This window comes from Oryctolagus cuniculus, chromosome 7 (assembly GCF_051225735.1).
Source record: "Oryctolagus cuniculus isolate XC-2025 breed Fujian yellow rabbit chromosome 7, ASM5122573v1, whole genome shotgun sequence".
In the NCBI taxonomy this organism is placed as follows: domain Eukaryota; kingdom Metazoa; phylum Chordata; class Mammalia; order Lagomorpha; family Leporidae; genus Oryctolagus; species Oryctolagus cuniculus.
This window is the reverse complement of record NC_142873.1, coordinates 135,638,790-135,661,057: the sequence shown is the minus strand read 5'-3', so window position 1 is coordinate 135,661,057 and position 22,268 is coordinate 135,638,790. Positions and strand designations below refer to the sequence as shown.

General features: G+C 46.9%; 1 protein-coding gene across 37 annotated transcripts in view; it reads right to left on the bottom strand.

Moving 5' to 3' along the window:
• The window catches only part of INPP5B (inositol polyphosphate-5-phosphatase B), a 65,553-nt gene that overhangs the window by 28,141 nt on the left and 15,144 nt on the right, over window positions 1–22,268 (bottom strand). For 36 of the 37 annotated variants that reach the window (XR_016237404.1, XR_016210177.1, XR_016210180.1 and 33 more), the window contains one exon: window positions 1,279–1,375. Coding sequence is in view for 14 of the 37 variants with exons in the window: in XM_089337441.1 (XP_089193567.1) it covers window positions 1,279–1,375 (97 nt within the window). In the remaining 23 variants the exon portion in view is untranslated. Of the gene's footprint in view, window positions 1–1,278; window positions 1,376–16,192; window positions 16,271–22,268 lie in introns of those variants that run through there. The other variant, XM_089337451.1, reaches the window with a different exon arrangement.

Below are 22,268 nucleotides of genomic sequence, written 5' to 3'. Positions count from 1 at the left end.
AAAGCCCTCCAAATCCTTGACTTGATGATTCTACTTCTGTGTCTTATCCCACAGGAATAAACCAACATAAAAAGAGAGGCAATGGAAAGTGATGTTTCATTATTGTCTATTTATAGTCATGCTACAAATTATCCAAGTGCCAACTGAAACAAAATCTGACATATTTACCTAACAGAATCCTACGAAACAGTTCAAGAAACTTCTGTAGAAGGCTGCTTAAAGAACCAAGATATAAAAAGCACTTTAGGCCGGCGCCGCGGCTCAATAGACTAATCCTCCACTTAGCGGCGCCGGCACACCGGGTTCTAGTCCCGGTCGGGGCACTGGATTCTGTCCTGGTTGCCCCTCTTCCAGGCCAGCTCTCTGCTATGGCCCAGGAGTGCAGTGGAGGATGACTCAAGTACTTGGGCCCTGCACCCGCATGGGAGACCAGGAAAAGCACCTGGCTCCTGCCATCGGATCAGCGTGGTGCGCCGGCCGCGGCAGCCATTGGAGGGTGAACCAACGGCAAAAGGAAGACCTTTCTCTCTGTCTCTCTCTCTCACTATCCACTCTGCCTGTCAAAAAAAAAAAAAAAAGGCACTTTAAACAGTTTCTAACACTGAACAAATGGCCACATTAAGTGTTTAACATTACAACTGCCATGTGCATTCTAACTTAAAATATATCTGTGTATGTAAAAAATATATCTGTGTACACTAAAACAGCTCACAGTGAACTGGGACTGTTTGGTTCAGCTACATTTAAAGTCCAGGGACTGTCCAATGCTGTGTAAGAGCATCATTAACATCCTGACACAGGTAAAAAAAGGGAAGTTTAATTTTGGCCAGATGATCCTGAATGTGATCAGTAGGAGGCACTGGAGTGTGGACTTGGTATAACAGACATCAGGAATGAGAGAAGGAAGGGAGGGAGGGAGGAAGGGAGGGAGGGAGGGAGGGAGGGAGGAAACATATTTCTTAGGGAGCGTTGGACTGGCAGTTTCAAGTCTTAGATTGGCCACTTGCCATTTCTGGGATTTTGGTGAATTAAATAACTTCTCACCTGAGTTTCCATAGCTGTAAAATAGAAAAGTACCTATTTCTTAGGTTAAAATGGATAGTGCATGTAAGGGCACGGTGCCTGGCACATACAGTAAATCCTTGGTAAACATCAGGTATCACTGAGACTGTTCTTAGGCCAGCTACCTTGGGGTAACACAGCACGCACAGTAATGCTCTCAGTTCTAGAACGAGCAGATCTCAGCCCTGAGAGGTCACCAAGGGAGAGCTGCATTACCTTGTGAGCAGGTTTTCTGGTTTATCCTGTCCCCTGGAGCTTTGGTCCATAAGCAGACCTTTCCCTTTCGGCCTTAAATCGTCCAAGTTAGAACCACCTAAAGGGAAGAAAAAGAAATTAAAACATACTTACAAATGCTTTAAAAAGTACACCACAGTCTTTCAAATGGTAGCCTAGGAATTACTGGTAGTCCACGTATTGCTTGAAAGCATAGGGCAGGCTTAAGCTGGTGCCTGAGTGAAGGCTCACAGAGCACAGAGTGGGGAAAAAGAATCCTGTCGGATGTCTTTACGGAGGAAAACATAACTGTCCTAGCTAGTCGGTAAAAGTTGGAAATTTGAAAACCTAAGTCCTATCAGCCACTTTATCACTTACTGCTGTGACTCGGAGCAAGCCCTCTAACCTCTCTCAGTCTCAGGAATTTGACCCATCCCGCCTTCCTAACAGGGTTCCCGCAGAGATCAAATTAGCTGGCGAGGAAGCACTTTACAGGTCACACAACATATTATGAAATAAGACAAGGGTCTCGTTAACCATCTTCTGCAAGTGAGACTTCGACTTCCAACAGGAAAAGGCAAGGGTCAAAGTTCTAAATTGGAAAGGGTCTGAGGGCTCCAGGGAATAAGAAGGGCCTGTCATGGTCAAGAAATTCCTTGAAAATCAAAGAGCCCAAGGACTGGCAACAACAACAAAAAATTCTGGGGAAGTTGTGACACAGATAAACCTGGAAGGGAAAGTAATCTGCTGACTACATCTTTGCTCCTTAAAAGCCGACGGTTGGGGCTCAGGGCTGGTGTTGCAGAGTAACAGGTAAAGTTGCTGCCTGACCCTGGCATCCCATATGGCTGCCAGTTTGAGTCTCAGCTGCCCCAGTCCTGATCCAGCTCCCTGCTAATGCACCTGGGAAAGCAGTAGAAGATGGCCCCAGTGCTTGGGCCCCTGCACCCACATGGCAGACCTGGAAGAAGCTCCTGGCTTCAGATTGGTGCAGCTCCAGCTGTTGCGGCCATTTGGGGAGTGAACCAGTGAATGGAAGACCTCTCTCTCTTTCTCCATAACTCTGCCTTTCAAATAAATTAATCTTTAAAAAAAAAAAAAACTCTCTTGTTGACAGGAAACAACATGAAGAGGCCACAGAGAGATGCAACTTTGAAACACAGGTTACAGGAAGAGGTGCTGAAGGTGTGAAAAGCCACTGAGGAATGGGCCCTGAAGAGGATCACTAAACAGATTTTCAACTATGCACTCACCTGAAGCAGAAACAAACTTGCAATCCCCCACCACCACACACAATAGTTTGAATTGTGAAAGTAATTGTACCTCAGTGCCTCCAACCAATCAAGTGCAAGGGGCTGAATATTTACCCCCCTGCCCCTACCAAATTCATACACTGAAATCTTAACTCCTAAGGTGATGTATTCAGAGGTGAATGGGATGAGTGCCCTTATGAAGGGCAGTTCCCCTTTCATCATACGGGTACATAAAAGACAGCCCTCTGTGAAAAGAAGGAAGATGGCTTCACTAGAAGGTGGTCCTCACCAGAGGCCGAATCAGCCAGCACCTTGACCTTGGACAACCCAGGCTTCAAAACTGTGAGAAATAAACTTTGTTTTTCCTTAAAGATTTATTTAGTTATTTGAAAGGCAGAGTTAGAGTTAGAGTTAGAGTTAGAGTTAGAGTTAGAGAGAGAGAGAGAGAGAAAGGAGAGGCACAGAGAGAGAGAGAGAGATCCTCCCTTTCCTGGTTCATTCCCTAAATGACTGCAACAGCCAGGGCTGGGTCACACTGAAGCCAGGAGCTTCATTCGGGCCTCCCAAGTTGGTACAAGTCCATCTTCTGCTGTTTTTCTAGGCACATTAACAGGGAGCATAATGGGAAGTGGAACAGCCAGGTCTCAAACTGGCACCCATATGGGTTGCTAGCGTTGCAGGAGGCAGCTTAATCCGCTATTCCACAATGCCAATTCGAAAATAATCATTCTTTATTAGCTACCCAGGCCATGGTATTTTGTTGCAATAGTCTGAATGTACTAAGACAGCAAGTTCTTTTAATTTTGCTTCCCAAGTGACCCCAATGTCACTGCATTAGTATAGGTTACCAGCATCTCTCTCTCTCTCTCTCTCTCTCTCTCTCTCTCTCTCTCTCTCTTTTAAGATTTATTTACTTATTTGAAAGGCAGCGTCACAGAGAGGCAGAGGGGAAGAGAGAGAGAGAGATTTCCATCTGCTGGTTCACTCCCCTAGATGGCCGCAATGGCCAGAGCTGCGCCCATCCAAAGCCAGGAGCCATGTGGTCTCCCATATGGGTGCAAGGGGCCCAAGGACTTGGGCCATCTTCCACTGCTTTTCCAGGCCATAGCAGAGAGCTGGATCGGAAATGGAGCAGCCAGGACTAGAACTGGTGCCCATATGGGATGCCAGCACTGCAGGCAGTGGCTTTACCTGCTATGCCACAGTGCTGGCCCCCAGCATCTCTTAATGACTTCAAAAACCTCAGCTAGGGGTAGACTTTCAGCTCAGTAGCTTAAATTGCCAGTTGGGACACCCACATCCCATATTGGTTCAAGTCCCAGCTACTCTGCTTCTGATCCAGCTTTCTACTAACACACATGCTGGGAGGCAGCAGATGATGGTTCAAGTTCTTGAGATCCTGACACCTATGTGGGAGACCCAAATGGAATTCGGAGCTCCTGGCTTCAGCCTGGCCCAGTCCTGGCTATAGTAGGCATTTGAGAAGCCAAGCATTGGAGAGAAGATCTCTGTCTCTCTCTGTGTTACAAATAAAGTGAAAATTAAAAAAAAAAAAAAAGTCTCAACTTATTTCATCTCTTTTCTTGTTTCTTGTTTCACACTCTCCAACCCAATTTCTATACTGTGGCCGTAGGAATTTTGAAAAAGTAAATCTGATTGTGTCACTGTAAACTTCTGAGAGTCCTCAAGTTCCTTTCTACGCTGCCAAGGCTCTCCCAGTGTGGATCCTGCCCCTCGCCAGCCCCGTCACTCACCACAGTCCCCTGGCACCCATCTCCTTGCTCTAAGAACATTTAAATGACTGCAGCAACAGAAAGGCCCCAGCGGAAACCGACTTCTGCCCTCCTCACCCTGCTCCAGGTGGCTGACTCCTACCCATTCTGTGGCCAGGGGTCCAAGTCTGCCATCACAGGGCAAAGGAGCCATGAACACGGCTGCATTCCCATGAAATTTTATTTATGGGGCCTGAAATTTGAATGTCATATAATTTTCACATCACAAAAGATTGTCCTCTTTTGAGTCTTTTCAAGCATTAAAAAATGTAATGACTATTCTTAGCTCATGAGCTACAAAAGCAAGTGGCGGACTGGAATTGGCCTATGGACCGTAGTTAGCCAGTCCCTTCTGCAGGCCACACCTTAGAGGCACCCCTCGTAGACTTTGTTCCCACAGTTCCCTGTACTTCCCCTCCACAGCCTTGGTTGCTAAGTATTGTAACTGTTTCTTCTCCCCTGCTGGACTTTAAGGTTGAGGACCAGGGGGCCTGCACTGTGGCATAGTGGGTAAAGCCACCGCCCGCAGTGTCAGCATCCCATATGGGTTCTGGTTCGAAACTCAGCTGCTCCACTTCTGATCTAGCTCTCCGCTATGGTCTGGGAAAGCAGTGGAAGATGGCCCAAGTCCTTGGACCCCTGCACCTGCGTGGGAGACCCAGAAGAAGCTCCTGGCTCCTGCCTTTGGATTGGCACAGCTCCGACTTGTGGCCAATTGGGGAGTGAATCAGCAGATGGAAGACTTCTCTCTCTCTCTCTCTGCCTCTCCTCCTCTCTCGGTGTAACTCTGACTTTCAAATAAATAAATAAATCTTAAAAAAAAAAAAAAAAAAGGTTGAGGACCAGACTATTTCTGATATACTCACCACTGTGTCCTCCTCACTGAGCATACTACCCCAGCACATTACAAGCAGTGCAGTCATTCGATAATTCAATAGAAAATACTAGGTGGACCTGAATCCCTTATATAAATACATAATATCCAAGCTCAAGTTTGAGGTAATCTTCCCATTGTCTTCCAACAAGAATAGGGAGACCTAGAATAGGTTCCTCTTATAGTACTTCAACACCATGGTAACTTAGTAATTATTTTTGGAAACCAAATCCCCTACCGGATTCTACCGTTCTTGCTTTACTCTCACTGGGCTATAAAGCTTAGAGAATTAAGGTATTTGAGTTACTAAATGGCATACTGGGACAGCTTTAGAATGGCTGAAGTTAAAAAAAAAAAAAAAAACTGATGATATTAACTCTGACAAGAACAGAGAACAATAGTAACCCTTACTCTTGATTTTAAGGATGGAAAATGGCACAGCTAATTAAATCAGCCTGGCAGTTTCTTACAAAGCTAAACAGTCTTACCATATGAGCCAGTTATCACATTCCTAAGTATTTATTACACTGAAAATTTACGTCCACATAACAACCCGCACACAAATGTTTATAACAACTCTGTTTATCATTGCCAAAAACTGGAAGCCACCAAGATGTATTTCAATAGGTGAATGGATGGACGAACTACAGTACATACTTATAATGAGATATTATTCAGCAATAAAAAGGAATGAGTTATAAAACCACAAAGAGATCTGGACCATAAATGCATATTGCTAAGTGAACGTAGAAAAAAAGGCTACATAATATATGAGTCCAACTATACAATATCCTGGATAAGGCAAAACTATGAGACTGTGCACACATCAGTGGTTGCCAGGAATCCTGGGGCTGGGGGTGAACTTTAATAGATGAAGCACAGGGGGCTTTTTAAATTTATTTGGAAGGCAGAGACAGGCCTACAGAGACAGAGATCTTCCATCTAGTTTACTCCCCTAAATACCAGCAACAGCTAAGTCCCAGCATCACTTCTGGTTCTAGCTTCCTGTTCACGCACACCCTGGGAGGCAGCATCCGATAGTACCTGTAGAAGGGTTTCTGCCACCCACGTGGGAAACAGGGATTGAGTTCTTGGCTCCTGGGGACTTGGGGAGTGACCCAGTGGATGGGAGTGTTTATGTGAACTGTCACTTGCTCTCTCCACCCCCAAATAAATTTTAAAAATTTTAAAAAGGAATCTAACTCTATCATGAATGTATAGCAACCTCACTAAGGGGTTGATGAGTAAAAAATATAGTGATGAGGGAAAATGCTTACCTAAGTAACTAGAAATGATTAGTGTCTGTAAAATTAAAGGCACATGGGACTGTAAACACGGTGCTCTAGCTGATACTGCTGCCTCCATGGGGGCACAGCTGAAACCACATTATATACTGAACCACTGAGGACATGGACAGCAGATGGTGAAAGCCAGGTTTCCTACTCCTGGAGTGGGAGGTTCCAGATCAACAAGGGGAGGAAGCTAGAATGGACTAGTTGGAGATAACAGAATGAATTCACGTTTTGCTTAATATAGACATAGTTACACACAGAAATATGCACGATTGAAGATATGCATATAAACACACAGTAAGTAACACACATATATTTCCAGGGCCAGTGCTGTGGCACAGTGGATTAACGCTCTGGCCTGAAGTGCCAGCATCCCATATGGGTGCCAGTTCGAGACCCAGCTGCTCCACTTTTGATCCAGCTTTCTGCTATGGCCTGGGAAAGCAGTAGAAGATGGCCCAAGGCCTTGGGCCCCTGCACCCATATGGGAGACCAGGAGAAGCACCTAGCTCCTGGCTTCAGATCAGCGCAGTGCGCCGGCCGCAGCACGCCACTGGAGCGGCCATTGGGGTGTGAACCAACGGTAAAGGAAGATCTTTCTCTCTCTCTCTCACTGTCCACTCTGCCTGTCCAAAAAAAATAATAAAAAAAAAAAGGAAAAGAAAAAGAAAAAATAGGGGAAACCAGATACAGGCTATATGGGGATTCTCTGTGCTATCTTTTCTGTAAATCTAAATTAGGAGGCCAATGTTGTGGAGTAGAGGGTTAAACCATTGCCTACGATGCTGGCATCCCATATGAGCACTGTTCAAGTCCCAGTTGCTCCACTTCTGATCTAGCTCCCTGCTAACGTGCCTGGGAAAGCAACGGGAGATGGCCCAAGTGCTTGGGCCCCTGTATTCACACTGGGAGACCCAGGTGGAGTTCCAGGCTCCTGGCTTCAACCTGGTTCAGCCCTGGCCCTTGCAGCCATTTGGGAAGTAAACTAGCAGATAGATCTTTCTCTTTCTCTCTCTGTAACTCTGCCTTTCAAATAAATAAAAATAAATCTTAAAAAAAGATACTCCTTGAGGACGTGCACATAAGTGCCTGGGTTTAGGTACCAGCTCTGCTCCCAACTCCAGCTTCCTGTTAATGTGCACCCTGAGAGGTAAAAATGACAGCTCAAGTCTTTGGGTCCCTGCCACCCATGTGAAAAACCTGGAGATAGTCCCTGACTCCTGGCGTCAGCTTGGCCCAGCTCTGGCTGTTGCAGGCATTTGTGGAATAAACCAGTAGATGGAAAATCTCATTCTTTGAAATAGATTAATTTTTTTTAAATCTCAGGATTCATCTAAGACTCTTCTTTTTCCTGTTCATACCACATCTAACTCATTAGCAATTTCGTAAGTTGTACCTTCAAAAATATACCTATTGGAAGGCATCTGGTACAGTGGTTAAGACATTATTTGGGCTGTGGCCACTGCCTATAGTGTCTGCATCCCATAGGGGCACCAGCTACTCTACTTCTGATCCAGCTTTCTGCTATGGCTTGGGAGAGCAGTGGAAGATGGCCCAGGTGCTTGGGCCCCTGCACCTGCATGGGAGACCCAGAAGAAGCTCTTGGCTCCCGGCTCTGGCCATTGCAGGCAATTGAGGAGTGAACCAGTGGATGGAAGACCTCTCTCTCTTTTCTCTCTCTCTCTCTCTCTCTCTCTCTCTCTCTGCCTTTCCTCTCTGTGTAACTCTAACTTTCAAATAAGTAAATTAATCTTTAAAAAAAAGACATCACTTAGGATATTCACATCCCATATCTGTGTACCTGAGTTTGAGTTTTGATTTGGCTCTCAATTCCAGCTTCCCACTAATGCACACACTGTAAGGCAGCAAGTAATGGCTCAAGTAGTTAGGTGCCTCACACCCATGCTAGTGACACAGAGTTCATGGCTCCCAGATTCAGCCTAGCCCAGCCCTGATTACTGCAAGCATTTGGGGAATGAATCAGTGGATGGAAGATCTCACTCCATCTCTGTCTCTCCTTCTCTCTGCCTTTCAACTCAATATTTCAATAATTCAATCAATTAAAATTTTAAAATCTGGGGCCAGCATTGTGGCATAGTGGGTAAAGCTACTACCTATGATGCTAGCATTCCATATGAATACCTGTTCAAGTCCTGGCTGTTCCACTTCTTTTTTTTTTTTTTTTTTTTTTTTTTTTTTTTTTTTTTTGACAGGCAGAGCGGACAGTGAGAGAGAGAGAGAAAGGTCTTCCTTTACCATTGGTTCACCCTCCAATGGCCGCTGCGGCTGGTGCACCGCACTGATCTGAAGCCAGGATCCAGGTGCTTCTCCTGGTCTCCCATGGGGTATAGGGCCCAAGCACTTGGGCCATCCTCCACTGCCTTCCCGGGCCACAGCGGAGAGCTGGACTGGGAGAGGGGCAACTGGGACAGAATCCGGCGCCCCGACCGGATAGAACCTGGTGTGCTGGCGCCGCTAGGCAGAGGATTAGCCTAGTGAGGCGTGGCGCCATGTTCCACTTCTGATCCAGTTCCCTGCCAATGCACCTGGGGAAAACAGAGGAAAATGGCCCAAGTGCTTTGGTCCCTACTACCCATGTCGGAGACCTGGAAGAACCTACTGGCTCCTGGCTTCACTCTGGCCCAGCCCCGACTGTTGCAGGTCATTTGGGGAGTGAATCAGAATATGGAAGATCTCTTTCTCTGCTAATCTTTCAAATAAACAAATAAATCTTTAAAAAAAATTTTTTTTAAATCCTAGTACTGACCAGTGACTCCTTTTTTCCTGCTCACACCCATATCTAACTCATTAGCAATTCAGGCAAATTCTACTTTCAGAAATACACCTACAGGGACTAGCATTGTGGCAAATTGGGTTAAGCTGTTGCCTGCGACTCCAAATCCCATATTGGTGTGGCAGTTTGAGTCCCAGCTGCTCTGCTTCTGATTCAGCTCCCTGCTAATGCACCCAGGAAGGCAGCGGAAGATGGCCCCAAGTACCTGGGCCCCTGTCACCCATGTGGAAGACCTGCGTGGAGTTCCTGGTCCAGCCTCAACCATCACAGGCATCTGGGGAGTGAATCAGCAGATGGAAGATCTCTGTCACTCTGCCTTTAAATAAGTCTTTAAAAATACACATATATATCCATGAGCAGACACTTGGCACAGTGGTTACAACATCATTCGAGGGGTCAGCACTGTGGCGTAGTGGATAAAGCCACTGCCTGCAGTGCCGGCATCCTATATGGGCACTGGTTTGAGTCCCAGCTGCTCCACTTCCGACCCAGCTCTCTGCTATGGCCTGGGAAAGCAGTAGAAGATGGCCCAAGTCCTTGGGCCTCTGCATCCACGAGAAGACCCCGAGGAAGCTCCTGGCTTCGGATCGGCACAGCTCCAGCCATAACGAGCGGATAGAAGACCTCTCTCTTTCTCTCTCTTTCTTCTCTCTCTCTCCGCGCCTCTCCTCTCTCTGTGTAACTCTGACTTTCAAATAAACAAATAAGTCTTTAAAAAAATCATTCAAGATGCTCACGTCCAATATCTGTGTGCCTAGGTTTGAGTCCTGGTTTGGCAACCAACTCTAGCTTCTTACTAATGCACAACCTGGGAGGTGTCAGGTAATGGCTCAGGTAAATTAGGTCCCTGCTGCCCACACTAGAGGCACAGATCAAGTTCCTGGCTCCTAGCTTCAGCCTAGGCCAGCCCTGGATGTTACAGGCATTTGGGGAATGAACCGGTCAGCAGATGGAAAATTTCTGTCTCTCTGCTTTACAAAGAAAAAAAAAAAAAATATATATATATATACACACACACACACACACACACACACACATATATATATATACTCATATCCAGAAGTTCTCACAGAGACTACAACAGCACCTTCCTGCTTTTTGTGCTTGTATGTCTACACTCCTACATATAGAAGCTGGAATGAACACTTGGGAAAAAAAGTACAACAGTATATCAGATGAAGTAGCTTCCCTGCTTAAAATTTTGAAACAGATTTCCACCATACATGAAATCAAATCCAACTCCTAAATAAAGCAGGCAAGTCCCTACCTAACCTGGCCCGACGCCTCCAAAGCTCGCTTACCGCACCCCACCTCACTTACTGACTCACCTTGTTCCCTCCTTGTGTCCCTAGAGCACACCAAGCTCACTCCTGGCTCCGGGCCTTTGTTCCCACCAGCCCCTCTGCCTGAAATGCTTTCTCCCCAGATCTCCACATCCCTCCCTCCATTTCATCCAGGCCTCTGCTCCAATGTCAGAACTCTCAGGAATCCATCCCTTCCCACACCAAAGACCCCACACCATGCTCTGCCCTCACTCCGGAGGCCCCTAAACTTCCACGGTTCACTGTGCCCGACTTTTACTCAAGGCACTGCTAGACCAAAAGAAATATCTGACAATTCTCCCTAAGTGGTACGGCCACGTAAATGAATGAGTATTTAAGTTCTATCAACATAGTAGCCATTTGAAAAAATACACATAAATGAAAAGAAAATATTTCCATTTCATCTTACCCACAGTTACTAGCGGGAAGTGTGTGCCTAGTGGCCTATACGACTCCACAAGCCCTGGAATCAGGCTGGGCATCACACACGCAGTGTTCCACACTGCTTTTCCTGCAGCTTGTTTTTAATCACAGGAGCCACCCAGCTTTGCAAAGATCTCATCAAAAGGAATGCAGTACCATCTCATGTTGAAACTATGAGCAACCTCAGACTCGAAGTGTGGCTGCTGTTGCATCAGATCTGCGTGTTTACCTTGAAAATTTCCCCATGAGTGACACTGCAGAGCCCCGGGTGCCTCAGCACGGTTTGGGAACCACAGCCCTGCTTTCCAAAAATGTATCCTCTTAGTACTAAAACCACCTGAGCTTAAATCTCCTATATATTTGTAAGACTTACAATAATAAATCTTGTGTTTATGATTGAATGCCATTCCCACTAAAAGGTAAACTCTATCAGGTACAACTTGCTCTTCATGATTTTTATCCAAGATGCCCGGCCTGGTACACAGTAGGCACTCAACATGTTAGGTACACAAAGCGTCAGGGACCTTGAGTTGATGGCCAGCTCTGCGGTTATCTTCCTGTGTAACAAGTCACTTCCTCTCTCTGGGTTTTAGTTTCTTTATCTGTGAAGTAGTGACTTTAATACAAACATCTTGTGGGGCATCACAACACGTCAAGGCGCCTCTCCTTTGCAAACTAAGGAACCATAATTGAGCACTCCACGTCTGTGTGTCACCGCTTCCTAGGGGATCTCTCGGGATTTTGTCTCTTTGGGGACTTCCTTAGAGCCAGACCGAATGGACGTGTCCTGGGAACAAGCGGTTTCTCCCTGCGGATGCAGCTCACATCACGGGTGGGCAGTGCACTGGTGGGAAGACTACGTTGCAGGCCTGCATCTTGTCGAGGCTCTCCCGGGGCGGCTCTCCCTGGACTGGGGCCAGAAGTGTATGATCTTCATGCACCGCTCTGCGTATGGAAACTCCAGGGTGCGCGATGGGGGATTTCCAGCCACAAGACAGTCTTCTCAGAAGCTCTTCCCCAGAATCTGGCACGGAAGCCGGCTGCCAGCAGCTCTTTACCAAACTTACCATTCCACAGTCCCATGGCTCCCTCTCTGGCCACAGCTTCCAGTGCTACCTCCTCAGCTGCTCCCCTACTCAAACTCTGCCCCTTTTCCAACCTCACACCTCCAATCCTTTGTCCTTCAGTCTTGTGAGTGACTTCTGGGGATTCTTCCTTCTTCACATTTGGTAATCAAGCCCTACAAATCCTTTCTCCTAAGCATTTTTATACCTGACCCTCTCCTTTCTCCCTACTGATTCTTTCTTTCCTTCCTTCTTTCTTTCTTTCTTTCTTGATTGATGTATTTATTTGAAAGGCAGAGTTATAGAGAGGCAGGCAGAGAGAAAGAGAGGTCTTCCATCTGCTGGTTCACTCCCCAGTTGACCCACGTGGGTGCAGGGGCCCAAAGACTTGGACCATCTTCTACTGCCTTCCCAGGCCATAGCAGAGAGCCGGATTGAAAGTGGAGCAGCTGGGTCTTGAACCGGCACCCACTTTGGATGCCGTCACTGCAGGCGGCAGCTTTACCCACTACGCCACAGCACCGGCCTCTATAGTTTCTTTTTTTTTTTTTTTTTTTTTGACAGGCAGAGTGGACAGTGAGAGAGAGAGACAGAGAAAGGTCTTCCTTTGCCGTTGGTTCACCCTCCAATGGCCACCGCGCTGATCTGATGGCAGCAGCCAGGTGCTTCTCCTGGTCTCCCATGGGGTGCAGGGCCCAAGTACTTGGGGCATCCTTCATTGCACTCCCTGGCCACAGCAGAGAGCTGGCCTGGAAGAGGGGCAACCGGGACAGAATCCAGCGCCCCAACTGGTACTAGAACCCGGTGTGCCGGCACCACAAGGTGGAGGATTAGCCTAGTGAGCCACAGCGCCGGCCCTACAGTTTCTTAATACTTCTAGAAAGCATCCTTAGTGATTTCCCTCTCTCCATTTTCACCTGCTCCAACCCATTCTGCCGATACATAGAAGAAACCACAAATCTGAGTAGGCCATTCCTGCATTTAAAATCCCTCGATAACTTCAAACACCACATTTGGAGTAAAACCCAAACCTCTGAGTACTATATAAAAGGATTTTGACAGATAGTCCCAGACTTTCTCCCCAACTCCAACATCCTTTCTCCTATCCCAACCTAGTTGTACCCAAACTGTTTATCTTCTCAGATGTTGGCTTCTTATGCCACCTCTGATCCTGGGTATGTCCTAACCACCCCAATTCCATCCTTATGTGGGGAACCACAAATTTATCCTTCAAGACTCAGCTCTGTGGCCGGTGCTGAGGCATAGTGGGTAAAGCCACCACCCACAGTGCCAACATCCCATATGGGCGCCAGTTCGAGGCCCAGCTGCTCCACTTCTGATCCAGCTCTCTGCTATGGCCTGGGAAAGCAGAAGATGGCCCAAGTACTTGGGCCCCTGCACCCACATGGGAGACCCAGAAAAAACTCCTGGCTGCTGACTTTGGATAGGTGCAGCTCCGGCCGTTGCGACCATCTGGGAAGTGAACCAGCAGATGGAAGACTCACTCTCTCTCTCTCTCTCTCTCTCTCTCTCTCTCTCTTCCCCTCTGCCTCTCTGTAACTCTCCCTTTCAAATAAAGAAATAAATCTAAAAAAAAAAAAAAGGCTCAGCCCTGGAGTCACTTCCTTCCCAAGCTCTCTCTGTGCCCCTCTCCTTATATTCTCACACATGCAGTGCTTACCTCTACCAAGGCACCCATCATAATGGAGCTGGAACTGGGCCTGCTTTCATTTGTCTTACTGCTTTAGCTGGGCTACAAACTTCATGGGGGCAGGGCCTGATACGCCTCCTGCCTGCCATAAAACATACCATACACCAGGTGGACAGTAAATGCCTCGGGGCACTAAGCTCCATGTGATTTCTGGGTGCATTCTTGATGACGACCTTTCATATCTACAATTGAAACCACTTCCCAGCAGGAACTTAGCTAATACAGTAGGTCAACCATAAGAGCTGAAGCTCAGTCCAGATGCATGAAGTGCAAAAGTATTTATTTTCCTGGAAAATTCTGTGGACTGCACTACACAGCTTACAGAACTAAAATATGTCCTACATGCCTTGCTAAATACACAACAAGGGGAGGGGCGTTGGGGTGCCACGGGTTCAGCTGCCACTTGGGCTGCTCACATCTTCTATCAGAGTGGCTGGGATCAAGTCCCACCTCCACCTCTGGTCCAGCCTCCAGCTAATGCACGTCCTGGGAGGCAGCAGATGGCGGCTCAAGTACTTGAGCCCCATTACTCACAAGGAAGACCTCAATGGAATTATGGGCTCCTGGCCCAGTCTTGGCTGTTGTGTGCATTTGGGGGATGGACCAGCAGATGGGATCTCTCTCTCTCTCTCTCTCTCTCTCTCTCTCTCTCTGTGTGTGTGTGTGTGTGTGTGTTTGGTTTGTTTTGCTAATGTACCCGGGAAAGCAGCAGAAGATGCCCCAAGTCCTTGGGCCCTTGCACCTACATGGGAGACCCGGATGGAGTCCCTGGCTCCTTGCTATGGCTTGGCCCAGCCCTGGCCATTGTAGCCATTTGGGGACTGAACTAGCAATGCAAGATCAAAAGATCGATCCCTCCATCCCTCCCTCCCTCCCTCCTTCTCTCCCTCTCTCCCTCTCTTTATAATTCTGCTGTTCAAATAAATTTTTTTAAAAGTTCATGGATAAGGTGCATTATCTTTTGATTCCATTTCACCACACACTTTTTGAATACCTGCACATTTATACAGACATTCACCGCAGACACAGAAAGCCTGGAAGGGTATGTGCCAAACTGTTAACAATGGTCATTTCTGAGTGTAATATTTCTTTTTCTTTTCCTGTATAGTACTTTCAACGTTAACTATAATAAAATGTATTTTCTTGTACTATAATACATACACACGGACTTTAGAGTCAAAGACTTACTTTGTACTTCTAGCCCTGCCTCTTAATAGCTGTGTGACCTTGGACAAGCTATCTAACTTCTCTAAGCCTGCACTTCCTCAAATGAGGAAAGATAATGATATCTACTGCAGAGGGTTTTCTGATGGTTAACTCGAAACTATCTTGTGAGACTATCTTGCATCACGTCACCAAAAAATGCTCTAGAAGCCAAACCAGACCTTTCAAAGCTTTAAGACAAAGAGAGGAGGCAAGCACGCAATTTCAACGTCCTGTAGCCAGGCCTACGACTGATGTGGGGCTGAGCTTTTCTTTTCTTTTCTCTTCAGACTTATTTATGTTACTTGGAAGGCAGAGTTAGAGAGAGAGAGAGAGAGAGAGAGAGAGAGAGAGAGAGATTCCATCTGCTGGTTCACTCCCCAAATGGCTTCCCCAATGGCCAGGGATGGTTTATGCTGGAGCTAGGAGCTTCATCCAGGTTTCCCATGTGGGTGCAGGGGCCAAGTATTTGAGCCATCTTTTGTTGCTTTCCCAGATGCATCCTCAGAGAGCTGGATTGGAAGTGGAGCAGCCGGGACTAGAACTGGTGCCCATGTGGGATGCCAGCAACACAGGTTAGCTTAACCCGCTGCGCCACAGCACTGGCCCAGAGTCAGAGCTTTTCTAAAATATGAAATTCAAATAAGAATCAAAATAGCTCATTTCTTTTGAGACCCATCTAAGAGGCAACAACATTATTTCTTAATTCAATTGGTCCTTCTGTCTCTTTTGCTCCAATTTCTCCTCTAGGCCCCCAGTTTTTATAGGCACTCCCCAAACCAGTGTTACCCAACAGACTTTTTTTTGATGATGGAAATGTACTATATAAATGCACTGTCCAAGGCAGTAGCCATACTTGTAAAACCTAACATACAGCTATAGCAAATAAAATCTTATTTTTGCATAAACTGTCAATAGGCACATATGGGTGGTGGCTAGCATACTAGACAGGAAAGATCTGAGCCTTGTTCTTCCTCCTGTGCAAGGAGAACCATCAGCCATGGAAGCGCACTGTAAATGGTGCTGTCCAGCTGTGCCGGAACTCAGCTCTCCACCACCTACTCAGCATTTCTACAAAATATCCTGCATGTAGGCAGGCCCCAGGAAAGTCTGTGGTACAGCTCTGAGCCTTTCCCCTGAGCTCGCCCCTCTGTTACCAGCACCAACATTCTCCCATCAGTCAGATCTGCAATCCTGCCATCCACTCACCTCGCTGCTTGGACCCCCAGAGGGACTCAGCGATGCGCCTCTTCATTCTCCCAACTGCCTTGCTCTAGGCCATGCCTGATCACCTGTAACCTCAAGAGTCTCCAACTAAGAAATCCTCCCACTTCTCCCTACCCAACACAGTCTCTGGACTTGCCCACGTTAAACACTGATTTCATCTCTGTCTGCTCTAAAACTTTCAGTGTTGCACCACTCCCTGCAGGTGGGGTCCAAACTGGTTCAGTGAGCATATGAGGCCTTTGCACATCGGCTTTACACTCTCATCGATCTACCAGCCAGAGACAACTCATGCTGAAAATTTAGGTTCCCCATGCACGCCACACTCACTCCTGACTCCATTCAAAGTTCCTTCTACTTTTTCTGGCCACCTCTTCTTCAAAGCATAGCCTCAACGCCTATCTCCTTCCTGAAGCATTCCAGGCCTCAGTAGTCATTCCTGTGAATTCTAAGGGCATTCTTGTGGATATGGATATCTTCTGGACACGTAAATAGACATTAGTGTGTTCTGGAGAAAGCCTTGGCTATTTTACTGGTTCCTGCCATTACTTCATATGAAACCTCAAGCAAATTACTAAATGTGTCTCCTCATTTGTAAAATGGGGATAATTCTTACAGAGAAGCCAAAAGTATAAACAAACATAATCTTAAAAAAATCAAGAGCTACCACAATGCCTGGTACACAGCTTGTTCTTTTCCCCCTTCTTCTTCACTCCTAATCCCTCACTGCTTTGAAAGTAATGACTACCACTTATCAAGTACCCCTTCATAGTTAAGTACCATGCTAAGTGCTTCCCACATTGTTTCTGATTATTGGCCTCATTTTGCAAATCAGGGTATTGAGGCCTAGAGCAGACAGCAGATATGTCCAGGACACAGAGCCAATAAATGGCACAGCTGACATTAAACCCCAGACCTGCTTGATTCCAAGTCCCCACAGGGACAAGTGTCGTGGCGCAGCTTTAACAGGCCACAGCTTGCAATGCCAGCACCATGTGTACAGTGCAGGGTTGAGTCCCAGCTACTCCACTTTTGATCCAGCTTCTTGCTAATGTAGCTGAAGAAGCAGCAGAAGATGGCCTAAGTGCTTGGGCTCCTGCCACCCATGTGAGAAACCAGAATGGAGTTCCAGACTCCTGGCTTCAGCCTGGCCCAGCCCTGGCTGTTGCAGCTATTTGGGGAGTAAATCAGTAGATGGAAGATCTCTGTCTCTGTCGATTTGCCTTTCAAATAAATAGTTTAAAAAAAATGCAAAGGCCCCATAGCATTCCCTTTTGCAAACACAAGTGCAACATCTCAAGGAGACTGTACTACAACTCTCAGGAGTAAGTATCTTATGGACAGAAGGGATAACAAAGCCAAAGTACCAGCGCAGCCTCGTGTGGGTAGGTGGCTGTCACTGCTGGGTGGAGACCATGTCCCACCCTTCCCAAGCATCTCCTATATCATCTTCTTGGTCATCGGCCAGTGCATTCCTTTTCCAGTGCACTAGAAGAACCTGCGAAGCCACATGAACACAATACCTGATCGCTCAAATGGGAAAGACTGTGTTGATTCAGTGCTTGCCAGAGACACCATGCTGTGTGTGCACCAGTAGGGGACCATCCCAAGAGCTCTCAGATTAAGACAAGGCCACCCATGCCAGCCAGGAAGGGAGGCAAACAGATCCAGATCCCACCCTCTGAAGCCAAGTCAGGCTGTGTTAATGGGGACGCTGACCGTACTATTATCATGAACAACATTAATACCAGATACTTAAGGCTTACTACTTGCTGAATGCTGTTTTAATTACTTCATCTTTTAGTTTCACAACCATTCTGTGAGGTACGTGCTAGTATGATGTCCATATCACAGACCAGGAAATAAACACAGAGAGGTCCAACAATTTGCCCAAGAGCACACAGTAAGTAGTCAGTGGCACATCCAGTATTCAACAACAGGGGACCTGAGTGCAGAGTCTAAGCCCTGAACTAATACATTGCACCACCTATCAGAAAAATGATGGGCTCAGAAAGCATTTCTGGTCAAGGAAATAACTTCAGGAAAAGCACAAAGACATGGCATTATGGTATACTCGTAAGGAAGTAAAAGGTAGGATAGATACGTAGAAATAAAATTTTTTAAAGCATTAAGGGATAAAAAGGAAGACAAGGGTTAGGGCTGAAGTACTGGGTTCAGACAGCCTGAGTTCTGGCCTCACCTCTGTCACTGACCAGGTGAGTGTCACAAGCACGCTATCTACCCTTTCTGAGCCTCAGTGTCCCCGGGTGAAAAATGGAGACCCTCTTACAGAACTTTCACGGCGAAGTCCAAGGCCCACTGAGTCACATCCAGTGCTCAATGAACATTCACTGTAAAGTAATTAGAGCAGTAAGAGCAACACATGTAGAGTCAAGCTCTTAAGATGTCAAATGCCAAGTAGAGTTTGGATTTTACTCTTATGGCAAAGTGGAGCTAAGTGTTTACGTAGTACCCAGGGCAGGGCTCTCCTGAGTGAGGTCCCTAACACAGGGCACCCGGCTGCCGCTCTGCAGTACCCAGGGCAGAGCTCTGGAAGTGAAGTTCCTAACACAGGGCACCTGCCACTAAAAAGAATGGAAAGAATTCACTTTCCCCATTACAGCCTGGCCACCACCCCAAACAGCTGTTATTTTCTTAAAAGTCAAATAACTATGCTTAGTTTTCTTTTCTTTCTTTTTAAAATTTCCTAGTATCTTATGGCTTTAAAGAAAACAAAACAAATAAGGACCATCAGTTTTGGCATCTGAAACGGGGTACAGATGTCTCTAAAAACTCATCTCACACTCCACAAACCTGTGAGACCTGACTCAAAGTGCACTTTGGACCTGTGCCTCGCCGTGTGGGGTGGCAAGGACTAAGTCTGCCCAGCTCAGCTCCCCAGGAGGAAGCTTCCCAGGAGGGAAACTGCTTTACAGCAACAGCTTAGTGGTGATGGGCTACTGAGAAATGACTCGACTTTTTCCTCCAGGCTACCCTTCAGTGGGCTGGGCCTTCCGTGCTACCTGATAGGGTCTGTGGTCTGGCGATAAAGCTGAAAGAGAAGTGGTTGAGAGCAAACCAGAAAGGGGCAGGGAGGGAGTGCAAAGCATGCTCAAAGGGGAAGGGGAAAGTTGTTGCTCGCCTTACAGAGCACGCCAGCATTCAAACAACGCGAGGCTCTACAGTCCCACCACAGTTCTTGAGTACCTCCTGACACACATTCGACCGCCACTGGGGAAGGAGAGGGGGTGCAAAATGACAAAGAGCAGCAAGTTCAGGATTACAAAAGTGCAGTTGAGTGGGAAGTCAACAAAGAGGTGGAAAAGCACAAGGCTTTCTCCAGAAATCCTAAGCAGCAGTCAAGTTTGAAGAAAGAGGAAATGAAGGTGAGTTGTGTTGGGGAAGGCAGGAGAGGCGGGCTGAGGCCAGGCTGGGCAGGACTTGAACACCACACTAAGGAATTTGAACTTTATTCTGCAGGCAACAGGGAGTGGTGTGATATCGAAGTCCACACACAAAACAGTAGGACATGATCGAACTTCTGTTCTAAGGAGATCCCTAAAAGAGAGGGAAACTTAAGGTCAGGAAGGTTTGTTAAGGAGATCACGGTTAACATTCAGGTAAGAGGATGCTAACAATAAGGACAGGGATGTCACAGTGAGAGCAGACGGGAAGGCAGTGAGGACCAGCATTATGGTGCAGCGGGCTAAGCCACCACCTGTGACCCTGCCACGCCTTACGGGCACCAGCTCCCTGCTAATGTGCCTGGGAAAGCAGCAGAAGATGGCCCAAGTCCTAGGGCCCCTAAACCCACATGGGAGACCCAGAAAAAGTTCCTGGCTCCAGCCTTCTGCCTGGCCCAGCCCCAGCTGTTGCAGCCATTTGGGGACTGAACTAGTGGATCGAAGATCTCTCTCTCTCTCTCTCTCTCTCTGCCCCTCTTCCTTTGCTAACTCTGCCTTTCAAATAAATAAATAAATCTTTAAAAAAAATTGGGGCGGGGGGAGAATGGATATATGTAAGGGGATAGAGAATAGTTGAGGATAACTGTAGGTTTGAGTGACTCCATTAAGAGAAAACAAACTGGAGGGAAGGAAGGAGTAACGATCCTAGAACAGGCCCTTTAGAGAGCAACCAGATTCTAAGCTCTTGGAGTTGGGCACTGTAATTTCTGTTTCCCAAATGAAAGCATCCCTAAATAATTTAGCATTCAATGGGGACGGTGTTGCGGTGCAGTGAGTTAAGCTGCTTGCTTACGACACCAGCATTCCATATCAGAGTGCTAGTTTAAGTCCCTGCTTCTCCATTTCCTATCCAGCTTCCTGCTAATGTACCTGGGAAGGCAGCAAACGATGGCTCGACTGCTTGGGCCCCTGCCACCCACACGGGAGATCCAAATGGAATTCTGGGCTCTTGGTTTCCGCCTGGCCCAATGCCTGCTGTTGTGGCCAATAGGTGGGAACTAGTGGATGGATGATCTCCATCTCTCTCTGTGAAGCTCTGCCTTTCAAATAAACAATTCTTTTTTTAAAAAAAATAATAATACTTGGGGACTGGCACTGTGGCGTGCTGGTTAAAGCTGCCACTTGCAGTGCTGACATCCTAAATGGGTGCCAGTTCTTGTTCCAGCTGCTCTACTTCCGATCCAGCTCCCTGCTGGTGCACCTGGGAGAAAAGCAGAAAGATGGCCCAAGTCCTTGGGTCATTGCACCCACATGAGAGACCCAGAAGAGGCTCCTGGCTCTTGGCTTTGAATGGGCTCAGCTCGGGCTGCTGCAGTCATTTGGGGAGTAAACCGGCAGATGAAAGACCTCTCTCTCTCTCTCTGTCTCTACCTCTCTGTAATTCTGTCATTCAAAAAAATAAATCTTTAATAATAATAATAATAATTTGGCATTCCTTACATCAGGAGGCAAAACTTCACTCCCACTCTACAAGGAAAGTCAAGAGACACGTGTCTCATGTATTCCAGAGCCAAGGCGCAATAATGAAAAGAAAAAGTCTCTTCTCACTTCTATTTGCTAACTTCAGTTCTTATATGGACCATCAGTAGGGTCTGTAAGATTGTTACAGCATATTTTAAACAGCAAAAAAAAGACATGGAAATCAGCTAGCTTTTATGTGCCCGAATGTTGTCTTACTCTGCTAAATGTTGATGCCGGGGCTAGCGCTGTGGTACAGTAGGTTAAGCCACCACTTGCAGTGCTGGCATCCCATGGGCACAGTTCAAGTCCCAGCTATTCCACTTCCAATCCAGCTGCTAATGTGTTTGGAAAAACAGAAGATGGCCCAAGTCCCTGGGCTTCTGCCACCCATGTAGGAGACCCAGATGAAGCTCCTGGCTTCAGCCTGGCCCAGCCCCAGCTGCTGCAGCCATTTAGGGAGTGACACAGTGGATGGAAGATTTCTCTCTGTCTCTCTCTGTAACTCTTTCAGATAGACAGAGAGACAGGCACTTCCCTGTTCTTGAACTATCCGGGTGTCCCTGAGAATGATTCTGTGCAAAGCTCCACTGCTACCTGAACACCTGTGGGTTGCCTCTCTTGTTCTAGACAACCACTCTAGAACTCCAAAACTGTTTTCACAAGGAAGAAAAAAGGCTTTACAGGTTCTCTTGTACTAGAAACAGAGGTTAAGTAGGACAAAGAATGAAAACAGAGAAGGGAACAACAAAAGGAGGAAGAAAAATTAGTACAGTTCTCTTGTTTCTTTGGTTTTTTTTTTTAAGTTATTTTATTTATTTGAAAGGCAGAGTTACAGAGAGGCAGAGAGAGAAAGAGAGAGAGAGAGAGAGAGAGAGAGAGAGAGGTCTTCCATCTGCTGGTTCACTTCTCAAGTGGCCACAACAGCTGGAGCTGCGCTGATCCAAAGACAGGAGCTTCTTCTGGGTCTCTTATGCGGGTGCAGGGGCCCAAGGGCTTGGGCCATCTTCTACTGCTTTCCCAGGCCATAGCAGAGAGCTGGATTGAAAATGGAGCAGCCAGGTCTCGAACCGGCCTCCATATGGGATGCCAGCACTGCAGGTGGCGGCTTTACCTACTAAGCCACAGCACCAGCCCCT